At 40.7% G+C, this 13,817-nt stretch overlaps 1 protein-coding gene across 5 annotated transcripts in view; it reads left to right on the plus strand.

The window, feature by feature from the left end:
* The window catches only part of cacna2d2a (calcium channel, voltage-dependent, alpha 2/delta subunit 2a), a 165,306-nt gene that overhangs the window by 85,569 nt on the left and 65,920 nt on the right, over positions 1-13,817 (plus strand). For 4 of the 5 annotated variants that reach the window (XM_087800199.1, XM_087800200.1, XM_087800203.1 and 1 more), the window contains exon 5: positions 13,227-13,271. The exons of the other annotated variant lie outside the window; for it this stretch is intronic. In XM_087800199.1, the coding sequence (XP_087656325.1) occupies positions 13,227-13,271 (45 nt within the window). The remainder of the gene's footprint in view (positions 1-13,226; positions 13,272-13,817) is intronic. 5 annotated transcript variants of the gene reach the window in all.

The following is a 13,817-nucleotide window of genomic DNA, read 5'->3' on the forward strand; positions in this document are numbered from 1 at the left end:
CAGCTGCTGTACGTTTGAAATGCATTAGCGCTAATAGCTGGGCCATCAGGCGAGAGAGGCGCTCCACTGATGGGCTGCTATGATGAAGCCCGGGAGAGGGGGGCTGACAAAAAAGAGGCGCAGATCGAGGGAGAAGACGCCAGACAGCAAGTCAGAGTGGGAAGAAGGTTTAAGAGCATGGGAAAAGGAAACGGAGACGGAGCCATCTTCCAGGCCATTTACTGCAATCATCAGTCGTAATCAATCAAGCCTTTCATCAGAGGACAACACAATCTCTCCCTTTCTTTCTCTTTTTCCCCTCCATCTTTTTTTCTCCGGCACGTATATAAAGTATCTTCTCTTTTCTCCGGCTGTTGTCAGACACTAGTCACTCCTCATCGGTAAACACTGGGTTCTTGAGAAGCAGAAAAAGTCGCCGAACAACACGGGGATGAGGCGTTTTCTTCATTCGGCGTTTGACCTTGATGAGATGGCAAAAGTTGGGGTTGCTTCCCTTGACCATGTGGGGCTTCTTTCGTAACAGCTCTTTTTTGAGATAATTGGCTCTTCAGAGAAAATGAGTGAGAATCATTTTAACGACTCTCAGCTCTGGAAGCACCAGCTCCATTAGCCACAGAATATATTAGTCTTATATGGTCGGCCGTGGTTCGCTTCTCGTCTGCTAAAATAGACAGAAATGAAGGAGCACATCAGCGGAGCTTTGTTTCATCTCGGTAAACGCTTCACCATGTTATAAATAATCCCATTTTTCCATCTTTTATAGAAAAGGGGAAATTTGTAATTTAAAATAATTGTCTGTGATATCACTCTTATTTCATTCTTATAGCGATACACCACTCGGAGTGATTTCCAAGTATGTTGAATTAATTAATTATCATTTTCTTGCGCGGTTTCCCTTTCATAGTACGTCAAGACCACGAGTTCAGGAAATTATCTCTATTGTATTACGATTTTTGCCAATATAACATGTTAAAAAACACTAGATGATTTAACATATTCAAAATGATCATGAAATACATATACCAAATTAAGTATTCCTCCTGGAGAAAATACATTTAGTCGTGGCATCCACTGGTTGAATATTTCACATTTGAATGTCTCATTAAACTCAGTTCTATAGGTTTATTCTGTAAACACAAAGTCACATTGACATTTCTTGTCAATGCTTACATCTAAGTATGCAAATTATTAATTGATTATCACGTTTCACAGTTCAAGGGGGGTTTATCTTGACTTTTAAAGTATATATTTTATTGAATATTGTTTTTGATTGTTTAAGCGCTTTGTGACCCTGGTCTGGAAAAGCGCTATATAAATAAAAATGACTTACTTACTTACTAATAACTACTATTATTATTAATGTTTCCAATGTGGCAGATGAGAGATGAGTCTATTATGTACTACCAAAATGTTATTCCCTGCCCTCAAGTGAGCCCAGAATAAATCTTTGATTATGGAATTTGATTTGCATTTTTCTATTTAATTATATCATAAGTTAGCATTTTATGTTTCGTATACAGTAGAAAGAACCTATTCAGAGGGAAATTCTGGTTCTCGGAAAGAAATTGCAGCTTATCAATTGATCGATCATCGATCTACAAGATGAAACAACTATCGATTAATGAATTACTCGATCATTTGCATCCCTACTTACTGCAATTGACTGGAAAAAAATCCTTTAATTTCTTTATCATACACCGGGGTGATAACAGTCAACAGTCTGCTATGACTTTGCTTTAGAAAAGGTGACAAACATGAAGCACGTAAATGGAAAGTTGACAATAATCTTTAACTCTGAAGATACTGCCATGTGTACTTCCCTCCACATTTGTGTTTTTCTTCCTTTGCTCAGATCATGAGACGGTCAAGAACCTCGGGTTATATACGTATATCTAGAATTAACTCTCATCTGCTCAAGCCCTAAAAGTAAAATTCCAGATTAGAGATGTTTCCATCACTCATTGCAGTTTGGTAACACTGGTTTGATTGATTAGAACCGTGTCAATACTGCTTAAACTCGGATTCTGCTGAACATGATCTCAACCTGACTCACTAACCTAAACTTACCTTCTATCTCTTTTCATGACTTTTTCATACATCTGCAGTTCTGCACCTTCTTAAATCTTTGTGATGGAGGCTGATCCTCTTAAAGGTCATCAGTCCATCACAAGCTATTTCTGTATTTCAGTTAAATAAAAGTGCTATTTAATACAGTCGAGTACTTTGTTGTCATCTTGACTTGACCAGCTTAACAAGTTTCTTTAACAATTATTTGAATGCTTATTGCTAAATCTGTGTGAACAAACACCCCCCCTTTATATTTCCAATCCTTCTTCAACTTGTTTCACTCAAGAAAACTTGCAGCTTTGGCCGGTGTGTGGAGAAGGCGAGAGAGAGAGAGAACGAGAGAGAGCAGCTAGCGAAGGTTTATCCAACTGTGATGAAGTGTGTTAGCCTGCAAAGAAGCCTGAGAGAGAGTTGCTCCCGTGTCTAAATCCCTCTGATCGATCGCTCTGCCTCAGAAGATGGGAATCAATAGTCGGAGAAATTCTGCGGGCCAGGCAGCAACACGCAGTCAGCACGCATGAAATGTATTTTAAAGGGTAAATCTGATGCCTTTGGCTTCTCTCACACAGTAAGACCTGGTTTCTAATTCGTGGTTTCACGATTTATGGACTAACCATCTATTCATCGATGCACTAACTGCTATGATTTAGTTGCGTAAATAGTTTGAGCAGCTATAATTCTACTTGACATATCTTTTATAGACAAAATAATCACAAATCAATACAGTTTAGGATCAGGGGGCAGAAAATCGTAAACTTAGCTGAGAAAAACAACAATGCTAATCTAAACGATGGTGATGTTGTGGACTAAAGGGAGAAAATGTTTTTTTACAAAATAAATATATATTCACCTTAATTCATTTATTTCCTCATTTGTTTGCAACAAATTCCATCCCATCTTCTAATAAGTTGCTGGAAAGCCATGTAAGTAAGTAAGTAAGTAATTTTAATTTGTATAGCGCTTTTCCAGACCAGGGTCACAAAGCGCTTAAACAATCAAAACAATACTCAATAAAGTATATATTTTAAAGGTCAAGATAAAACTGATAACACAACAGGAGTTCTAGAAAATCAAGGGAAAGCCTGAACATATACAAACTTCTTAAAGGAGTCATGTGCACATCATGTCATGAGATAAACGATGATCTTTTCGGATCTAAGTTTTTGGTCAAGCTACCATTGAATTTGGTGTTCACAACGCTCAAAGGCCTCTAGAAATGTGTGTGAGATTGAATTGACGACACCATCAAATACTAGGAAATGTAGTGTGTAACTGACCAATTCTTAACTGAAAATCCAAAAAAATCCTGAAAACTTGAGTCATGTGTCTGTGTAAGTATGAAACCGACACTTTGTCTGTTTGGTCAATAAGCCGGCGCCTTACAAAAGCCCTCAAATGTCCTTGTTGGTAAGTGTTCTCCACTACTGGTTATGGTGGTGCTTGTTTTCTGGCGGCGTATTATGTCATCGTTGTCATTCGTGTCTGTCTGCTTGATGCCCTGCGGCGAGCTTCCATGCGTCATTTGAATGTGAGTGACTGCAAGGCATCTGATGGAAATGATTACGGGGGTCGAAAATAACAGGTTTTCTTTGGCCAGCGCTGATTGTTGATTGGCCACTCACAGTTAGCGAGGAGGGGGTGGTGACGTTTTTCAAGAACTGGATGGGACTAGCTGTGGCAAAATGGCAGGAAAATACATGAGGAATAAAACATTGTATTCAACTTTCCAAGAACCTGGAAACATTCGTTGGAGATAAGTGGTTTGTTGTGACATGTCTCCACAGTGACCGATGCCGTTAACATGATAGACAGAGATAATTCAATTTGCTTCATCCCTCCCCCCTGGATTCCATTGATAGCGCTAGAATTACCTCAGCATGTTTATCTGGTTTGTCTTCATTTGGTCTTAGGGCGCCGCTTTCCTGCTTTCACCCCCCGATCGGCAGATTGTGAGGCTTGTTTGCGAGGTGTCGGCATGCATGTGTCATGTTGGATAGGCTTTTTATCTGCCGCTGTGTCCATGCAGTGTGGTGATGCTATCAGTGCTAAAACCAACTCCTCAATGGCGCCTGTCAGCCAACAATGGAGAGCTGCATTACCCAGAGTGCAACAGGACAAAGCATCCCCTTCCTTATCTCAGGGCTGGAATATTCACACTCTGGTTTAACTGCTTACACTGAGAGGAAGTGTCACTATCTGGGCTCCAATTTTAAGCAGAATTACAGAAATCAATGTTTTTTAAATTAAATGTCACTTAGAACTTTTAGAAATTTTAGTTGATTCTATGTATGCTAGTGTCAAATTAAAAGCTAGTAGTATTTTAATTGTCATTATATATGATATGAATGATGACGGAAAATACTAAGTATATCTTCTTCATTTGTACATTTAACTTTTTTTTAATGTAGTTTTGCATCTCAAAGTTTTTCCTTATTATTAAATGAAGGTCATTGTCAACAACCATGAAAATAGGTTTTATTTATTTTTATTTAATCTTCAAAAAACAAATTAAGCAGGTCGGTACCCAAATTATTGTATTAATAAAAACAACGAGTAGGCTGTATTTAACTCATATAATTGATTTACAGTGAATTGTCAAATAAGCAATCTGAACCGTGTTTAAACAATGTTTACCAATACGTTTAATTTATAAATTAAATCCTGAAATGTCATTATTTTGCAGTCTCGGGGGTCTGGAACTATCTTTTTATGTGTATTAAACACGAACCTTGATATAGAAGAATATTTTGCAAACTGTAAACCAATTACCATACAGTATAGGGGAATTTGCAGTGCTAAAAAGTAATGGTGGCCTCATGTAACGTTATTTGTAGATAGTGGAGCAGTTTGTCAAAGAAATAAAACAAGGGTGGGGGTAAAAATAAAAATGGGGTTAGTGAGAAGATTGTAATGATAGATCACAGTAGATCTTAAGGAAGTCTGTAAAATGTAATGTTTTTAATGAGGTTAAAAAGGTAAAAGTCGCAGTTCTTGTTTGACCTCTACACAATATATTTTCTTTGAATTGGGTGTAACGGCTGTGATCATGTGACTGCTTGTACAAGCGATTACGGCGTACAGATCTACATGCAGCTTGGACTTCATGGTTCCACTAGCTCCTCAATTGCTCAAAGGGCCTGCAGATGTGGAACATGCCAATTAGTTGGAGGAGAGGAAAGAGAGAAGCAGTCGCGCCCCAGGCTTCTGTCATGCACCCCTTTATCTAAAACTGCTCTCCCTTCTCTCGCTCTTCCAGGCCAACAGCTTAATTTCCTCCTGGCTGTTGGACTCTTCACTGACTCGACGTGTTCGTTTTGGGCTGTTTTATGGTCAATACGGCACAAGAACAAAATATTTTCCTAACTTGGTGTTTTTTTATATTTACTGTATTGAAGATAAACTGAGTGTATAACGTGCCTGTTCCTAATGTCAACTTATTACACATTACTCTGGCACTTCTTAAGTCCTTTTACTTTTTTATTATCCTTTTTTTTATAACCAAGTCAACACTCCATGCTAATGTGATGCGTTAGCTTTGGAAAGAGTTGGCTTTAGAAAAAATGATATTATAGTTTTTGTATGTATGAAGTTTTAATTGAGAGCAGGCTTTAAAAGGTACTTATATAAGTAAGTAAGTAAGTAAGTCATTTATATTTATATAGCGCTTTTCCAGACCAGGGTCACAAAGTGCTTAAACAATCAAAACAATATTCAATAAAGTATATACTTTAAAGGTCAAGATAAAACTGATAACACAACAGGAGTTCCAGAAAATCAAGGAAAAGCCTGAACAAATCGTTGATAAATGGACAAATTAAAAAATACAGCTGCTTTGCATTGAAGTGAGAATATTAGCCTCTGATAACCAGCTTCATTTTGTCCGACCTTGCCTCATATGAATTCCCAAAGGTGTATACCCCCCCCCACTCCTCCAGGTGAAATTGCACGTCAGTCATTTCTTTTGCAAGCATCCATAGATAGTAATGCCTCAATATACGCACATATTTGGAAGATTGCTTTTCATGCCTATCTGTGAGAGCTAATGCTATTTAGTCTGATGCCCAGTTATACACTGTGACATGCAAAGATGGGAATACCTGATCCCGGGGGGAACCGAGGAGGACATTGAGGGAGACAACAGGTGATAATGCTGGTATAGGTTTGAATGAACCTTCATCTCTTGCTAGCGTTAGCATATGTGTGTGTACAGAGGTATCTTGGCTAATGAAGAGCAGTTAATGAAATCCTTTATTGTGTTTGATATAATGTCAGCTTCCATTAGTTGCTGGCAGTGATTGGCTGACTATTGAGGCCTCAAGACGTGCGCTGTGGTGTGTGCGAGAGGAAGATGTTTGGGTATGTGTTTCCTGGCATGTGTGTGTGTATTTGTGTGGCTGTGTGTGTGTGTGTGTGTGTGTGTGTGTGTGTGTGTGTGTGTGTGTGTGTGTGTGTGTGCCCCACGGCACGACCGGGTTCTGTAATTATAAAATCATTAGCAGGTGTCCAGAGGAGATATGAATATGACTGTAATCTGTCTCCAACCATGATGGAGCCGTCGTCGCGCTCAAATGTCAACCTGCCTCAGTCGACCCGTCGAGGATTCTCACAGATCCACATTCAAAAGATTTAAGCAGAGTGATCACACTCTGTCATCATTACATCCATGCCGGGGGGTAAGGGTTTGCTCTGTGTTCCTCACTTCATCATATCGACTTCCTTTCCCGCGTGTCCGAGTGGCACGAACATCTGATTGACCACGTCTTTTTAGGAAGTGTGGTATTCAGTTATTTGTTTAGACAAATGTCATTTCTGCAAGTTCCAACATGTATGAATAGAAAGTTGTCATCAAAATCTAAGTAACCCTTCTTTTTTTTTCCTTCATGCCCTTGAGATTTGCAAAAATCAACTGCAATTTAAATAAAGGTTAAACATATGGCAAGAAGTAAGTATAGCTGGCACAGGTGAAGAGCTACAAGCTTTTTTGTGACTAAATCCATTTTAAGTGTGTTTGAACCACATGGTTTTTGATGGGAGACATAACAGAAGATGGTATCTGGATTTTTTGCAGACTATTTTGGAACAAACATCATCCACTGCAGTTATCTATACATGTTTTTTTTTTAATGATCCAGAAACGTCCTCTAGTAGAATCTTTGGCTAAATTTGAGTATTTTTTGAAGAGCCGTGTATCCCAGCTACCAAGGGCTAGATGAGCATATGGGTTTAGAAATCAGAGTGTGAACATTCCAGTCCGAGGGTTTAGAAAGGACATCAACATATGCCATTCATGTCTGTGACCTTGAATATAATTTTCCAATAGATTATCTGGCATGTTCCTGTTGTAATCTCCACAAAGCTTGTTATAGAACCTAATGAAACTATATGATGAACTCATTCATATAAAGTCAAGTAGAAACATCATGATATTAGTCAAGTCCAAAGTCCCGTTTATGTAATGGAATTGCTCCTCAATGTGAAAGGACAGCAGGGGAAAAGGGGAAGTGAATAACGACGCAGGTGTATCAGCGGTCAGACATGAAAGCAGCAGACATTTTAGCTCTGCTAGACAAAGTCACATTGTAATCTGGAGCACAGGGGGGTTACTATAGCAACAGTGGGCATCTTACCTCTGAGCCGCTGCTTTTTGACTGAAATCTGAAATTGGCAGGAGGATGGAGGGAGTGAGAAAGATGAAGATAAGACGGGGCAGAGGGGAGAAGGTGATGCAGGGCATAGTGAACGAGAGACGCAGCAGATTGAGATAAGTGCTAAAGAAGGTTTTGGGGGAAGTAGGAAATGAAGAGCCGAAGATTGATGTGCTGAAGAGGCTGGAGATCATCACCTGACCTCAGTGTTTGCCTCCCGTTTGGAGTTTGTTGTCCCTCTTAAAATGATAGATTTAATTTCCTGATAGTGCTGAAGGGAATTCTCTCAGGATCTAGTTGGAGGGTGATGTGAGGTTCTTAGCTTGGCTTTACTCACTGTACACAGGAGCAGTAATTGTTTGTTAAACTAGGCTTGCTGAGACATCACCGTAGGATAATTGCTGGCTCAGTGTTTGATGTGCGTTTAACCCTGACGCCGAGCCAATGGAGACCTGCAACCAGCTGCAGCAGATGGCTAAGCAGCCCCACAGGATTTCAGAGGGTCATGGTGGTCCTGGTCTAGTCCACACAGAGTTGTGTCCTCTCTCTGTACTTATGTTGGTAAAAATTACGATGTTTAATCATTACACTTACGCCCTGACGCTATTATTGTAAAAGATAACACCACCTCATTGAATTTCACCTCTGCTGCTCCACAATTATGAGCCTTTCAAGTCCAGTGCATGCATTCCATCTCTGAGTACACTGTGTGAAAGAGAGGGAAGAGAAGGTAAAACAGTTTCATATTTTCCATCTGTCATGAATAGTATCGGACAGATATTGAGAGAGGTGAAGAAGAGAGTGCAGGCAGGGTGCAGACGGCAGGGACACATTGCCACGATGTACTGTTGTGTCTTAGCACTCCTTAGCCAAACCCTCCTTAAGAGCCTTCTTGAATCCCAAACCTACGATCAGATCTGGGTAACCAATGGTGCAGGTGTTTTTCTCAGCCTTCTTAACTTTCTTCGTAGGAGAACCTTAGGATCGAACCAAGAAAGCTTTGAAAGGAGCTCTTAGTGGGAGCTGTCCACCACAGTGGTGCTGAAACGTATTCAATACAGAGTAGCATGTTGACGCTCTCTCAGAGCAGTATATGTTCTCAACACTCCCTCATTTAAGAAGTACGTCAACTTATTTTTCAATAAATGTATATCTCGAGACTTCCCCATTGTGGCTTTTCAATGCAATTTCTTCCTCTAAGATGAAACATCTGAAAAGTGGTCCAATGTTTCCGCTTAATGATAAAAATGCCGTTTTTTTATTGTTTAAACTTGCATTTTCCATCATCAATTCTGTTCCACTCGTTACAAAAGTTGTTTAATGCGCACATTACACATGAATATTATAATACTGGTGCCACATGTGTATGAAAACCTGATTTAAAAATACATATTTTAATGCAAAAACAATTAATCACGTGAATACAATTATTATTCATAAATTATATTTTTCTTCAGTATAGCATCTTCTGTTGAGTAGTTTTGACTGCAGGAGTTCATTGATATTTGGGGAGATGTTGTTCACATGTGAGCGAGAACAAGGGCTCAAGACAGGAAGATAAACACACACGCTCTACGTCTTCTACAATGCCGCTGTGTAAAGAGAGCCTTCAGTAGATGTAAGTGTGTTTGCTACTGAAGCAGCTGCTGTGTAAATGTGAAGGCAGGTGATCCTTTGTCATCACTTTTTTCAACACTAAGATACAAAGGCTTGAAATAATTGTTTGAGACATTTTTTCTCTTCAATAAAAGCTTTTGTTCCTGCACTCATCCTCCTGGGTTGTAAATGTTTTGTCTTCCATATATTTGCATGAAGGAGCCATGGGGGGCGAAGGGGTGGGGGGGGGGGGGGGGGGTCTCTATTATCTTGTGTGTAAACCTGGGGAAGGGTGTCCTCCGGGTGCACCTGACCAACCATTTATCTACTGCAATCTCAAATAATGAGTTCTAATGCTTCAGTATTCACAGCAAATTTGTTCGAAGCAAGAGAGCAGTCTAAGCAGGACTGGGCTCCAGATCAATCCTGTTGGCAGACACAACAACACTGTTGCTTGGCCACCCTTTCTCTCTCTCTTTCTCCTTCTCTCTCGCCCTCCCTCTCTCTCTCTCTCTCTATCTCTGCAGAGGCACATGCTATTTTTAGCCATGGCTTCCTTCTCCCCTGCAGCCACCACCACAAATCTCCCATCTAAAAGCATTGCCTCACGTCCGCCAACGTCAGCATCAATTCTAACCTAGTGACTTAACCAAGATGACCCGCCCCCCCTCTCAGTCCTGGCTCAGTGCTGATCATTCACAGGACACCATCTTCTTTTCTCCTTCTCGTCCACTATCGCTTTCCCCACGATACAAGCTGCATCCGGGCCGGTCCGCCCATGCCTCGTGTCAGTGTGAGTTTTGATCAAGTGTTTCCATGAGCCGATGACTTGACTCTCTGATGAGCACTCGAGGCAAACCAGGACGCTGGCGTGTCACGTGTGAGGAGCGACCTGAGTGTCACAGTGCACTTGTGTTGGGAGAAGGATCTTCTCACAAATGCAACAGGAAGGAGAATGTCTGTCCTGACTTGGTCTGGAACCACGTTTATGACCTTCAGCGGACCTTGAATGGTGGTTTGGCACAGTAGTAAAGCGTGAATTAGCATTTGAACCTTCAAATAAACCCCTTTTTAAACTAGTTATGCTGACATGCTTGGCCTGCATGCATCACCGGTAACACTTCCAATGAAGGTGTTGTGTATAAAAAAATAACCAACATTTCAGAAGACATTAGAAAGCATTTATAAGGCTTTGGAGAAAAAGTAGTGAGGCTTTACACTCAAGTCAACACATAAAGAAGTGTAATGAATTAGTGTGAGAAGTGACAACACATTTGTGAATACAATGTTGTATGTTGTAACACAATGTTGACACTGAAAATGTGATACTTGTCTTAATTTATTTCATGTCTGAACATAAACAGTCGTTCTTAACCTAGATTAAGTAGTACTAGATATAATGTACTATCTAGCCCAGGACATTTTTTAACACAGTTGTTTTTGGACAGAAAAAAGAACGTTATGAAGGCTTGATTTTTAATGCATTAATTTATAATCCTTAATAAACCTCTTAATAAGTCGCCATGAATTAAAAACAGTTCTGACGTTTTCTATAAAGTCTTATAAGAGAATATCAATTATAAGGAAGGTGTTCGTAACATATCATACAGGAGTTCTTTGTTAAAGTGTATCCTTTTTGCCACATAACACAGATACAAAGTAGAATTTAGTAATCAAATGAATTTAAATAACAACACAACTATACAATGCCAACTGACAACAAACTAATGAACACCTAATCAAGCCTAACCCAAGCGTTAACACCAACAGGTCATATCTCCTGCTGCACAAATTCACATTATAGAACTTTTAACAAGAGTCATTTTAATGATGAAAAACATTTTATTTTGTCAAAAATAAATGATAACAACAAAATGCAAGATCGAACATATGTTTAAAAACTGAGGGGTGGGGCGTGAAGTGGGCAGGTCGGGACAGTCTTGAAACGTCTTTCTATCGTGAGTCTGCGACGTAGAATTCATTTTTCCTGCTTGCGAAACAAAACAACTCGCCGCAGCCGTCAAACCCCCATCAGACCGTGACCGCGACTCTCCCAGGGAGGGCGAGTCAGTCACCTCGGTGCCCTTGAGATCACATCCGCAGTCGGCCTCCTCATGATAATGTGGCAGCCGTGTGGACCATGTGCTGCATGCAGGGGGATGCTACCGTCGCCGCTTCCATTAGAGATAAGGAGTTCAGAGGGGGAAGGACGCCCACGTGCAAGCGGACGACCGGGGTGTGATGCCGATCCTAGATTAAGAAGGCAAGAGGAAACATCCACATTAGTACAGGACGACAGAAACTGCAACACATTTGTGGACACATTTTCACCTTCAACAATCTGAGCTCAGTTTTGTTGGAATAAATACATTAAATAAATGTTTTTCTTGGTCCATTTTGTAAAGAATTGCATTTGCAACCTCTTCTCTGATAAATAAAGTGCATGTGATGTATATGGAAGATATTATACAGTAGATTAATCTACGTAAACACCTTATCTTTAGACGTGGGATGACCTTGAATTAACACAGTAGAAAAGGTCAAAGGTTGTCAGTGTCAAAGACGGCACAAGCCAAAAGAAAAAATATTGTCTTTTCTTTTATTGAATTTTCTTGAAAATCTTTAATCAGGCGACATGTGTTTTACTGGTGTTGTTGCAGTGCATTATGATGCTCAAGTAAGTGTGTTCACCGGCCAGAGTGTGTCGACATTATGGATATTTTAACATGGGCAAGATGTGTCATGCGTGACCTTCAGTCTGACAAGTTTTTGAGCAGCTATTCTGGTTGAAATCTGGTGAAATACATGTTGTTAGCGGTGCAGCTCCTTATTAAGTCTGTTAGGGGTTTTTGTGTTCCGATGAACCGACCCCTCCCCAGCCTCGTACGTGTTGGTGGAATGAAGGACAGACACATGGATGAGTTTAAGAAAAATGTTTAGTGAATTATGCAAAAGTCAGAGACAAACTTACGTGAACACGGGCGCTAGCAAGCAGAGAGATCTATCGCAGACGTCTTCGAATGCCAGAACGCAAAGATCAGACAAAATGGTGGATCTTTATAGTAGAATATTCAGGTTAACGCCTCTAGTCAAATGTGAATGTAGGATTGGTCAGTAACTGTAAGCACTTGATTCTAAGATGGCCGGTCGCACGTGATCGTAGTGGAAACTTACTGAAAGTTTTTGTCTTCTCCAGAGAATCGGTTCCCAGCGACTTACTGGACTGTTGTGTCTTTCAGTGGGAGTTTTCAAACAGGTGTCCACAGATTTGCTGGGAGTCTGGGATTGTTTAATCTTTCTGTGTGTGCAAGGCTTTGTGACCTCGGCCTTGTGTTGCAGTCAGTGAATGCAATGCAAGAATAGGATTATTTAATATGAATTAAATGTGTAAGATTATCAGTTAATCAAGTTACTATTTGAAATGTGTGTTAAATCTAGATGATTGATTACAGTAAAGTTGTAATTTCCTTACAAGTCCAGTAGAAAATACTGTTCTGTCTATTATTACAAAGTGTATCTGATTTACTGCAAATATTTGGTCCAACATTCAACATTTGTTTAGTTCAAAGAACACGTTTTGGCCTCAAACGGAATCACGTCATCTTTTATCACTGAGTTAACATGGTCAAGTTAAAGCTAAAACAAACCAGCCTTTCTCGCTTTCATCCTGCGGAAGACGTCTCCTCTCACTGCTTTCTCATCTCAAAAAGTGCGTCGCTCACATCGCTGTGATATTTCATGAATCTATCTGTGCTCTTCTGCTCATGCCTGTCATTCCACATCACACTACCGATGTTCTGTGATGCTGATTATATTCTCATGCTGCTCAGTGTGAGTGAATATAACCACGACTCGAGTCGGCCTGATATAGACTCCTCTATATCCCCTCTCATCTTTCCACTCTTTTTCCCTGTACAGGAGAATGCCATTTCATACTACGATTCCAAAGCGGATTCAGACTATGTGAGTACAGTACGGACTGCTCCCCCCTACCCCCCTGTCTGCCTGTGTCCGATCCCGAACCGGTCCCACCTTCCTCCTGCAACCCCACCCTCCTGGATGTTCCCACTGTGGACCCTTGAGCTGTCCGTGAATGTTAGCTGTGCCCACGTGCATGTCACGTCAACTGTCCTCCCCCAGTTCCTCAGCTTCCTCTCCTCAGCGTTCCCTGGATGCTAACCGCATGGGACTCGACCTGCAGGGCGGGGGGAAGACACCTCTAACCACACCAGGAGTTATAGCTAGTCTCAGCAGACCAACGTTTGTGTCACACGTGCTGAATATGAGATTCAAAGAGAAGCCGACCAGGGCCCCACGGACACACCGAGTGACTGGTCATTTCTCCGGGGCCTGCAGTTCCTCCTCCGGCCTCACGGGCTCCACCGCTGATTGATGAAGTCTCAACCGGAGCAAAAAAAAAAAAAATCCTCCGTAGATCAGAGAAAAGGCAAAAAGATGGGTGGAGAGAGAAAGATAGAGAGAAAGTGAGGCGGAGCGGCAATAAATCAT

The sequence above is a fragment of the Callionymus lyra genome, chromosome 10, assembly GCF_982586985.1.
Source record: "Callionymus lyra chromosome 10, fCalLyr1.hap1.1, whole genome shotgun sequence".
NCBI lineage: Eukaryota > Metazoa > Chordata > Actinopteri > Syngnathiformes > Callionymidae > Callionymus > Callionymus lyra.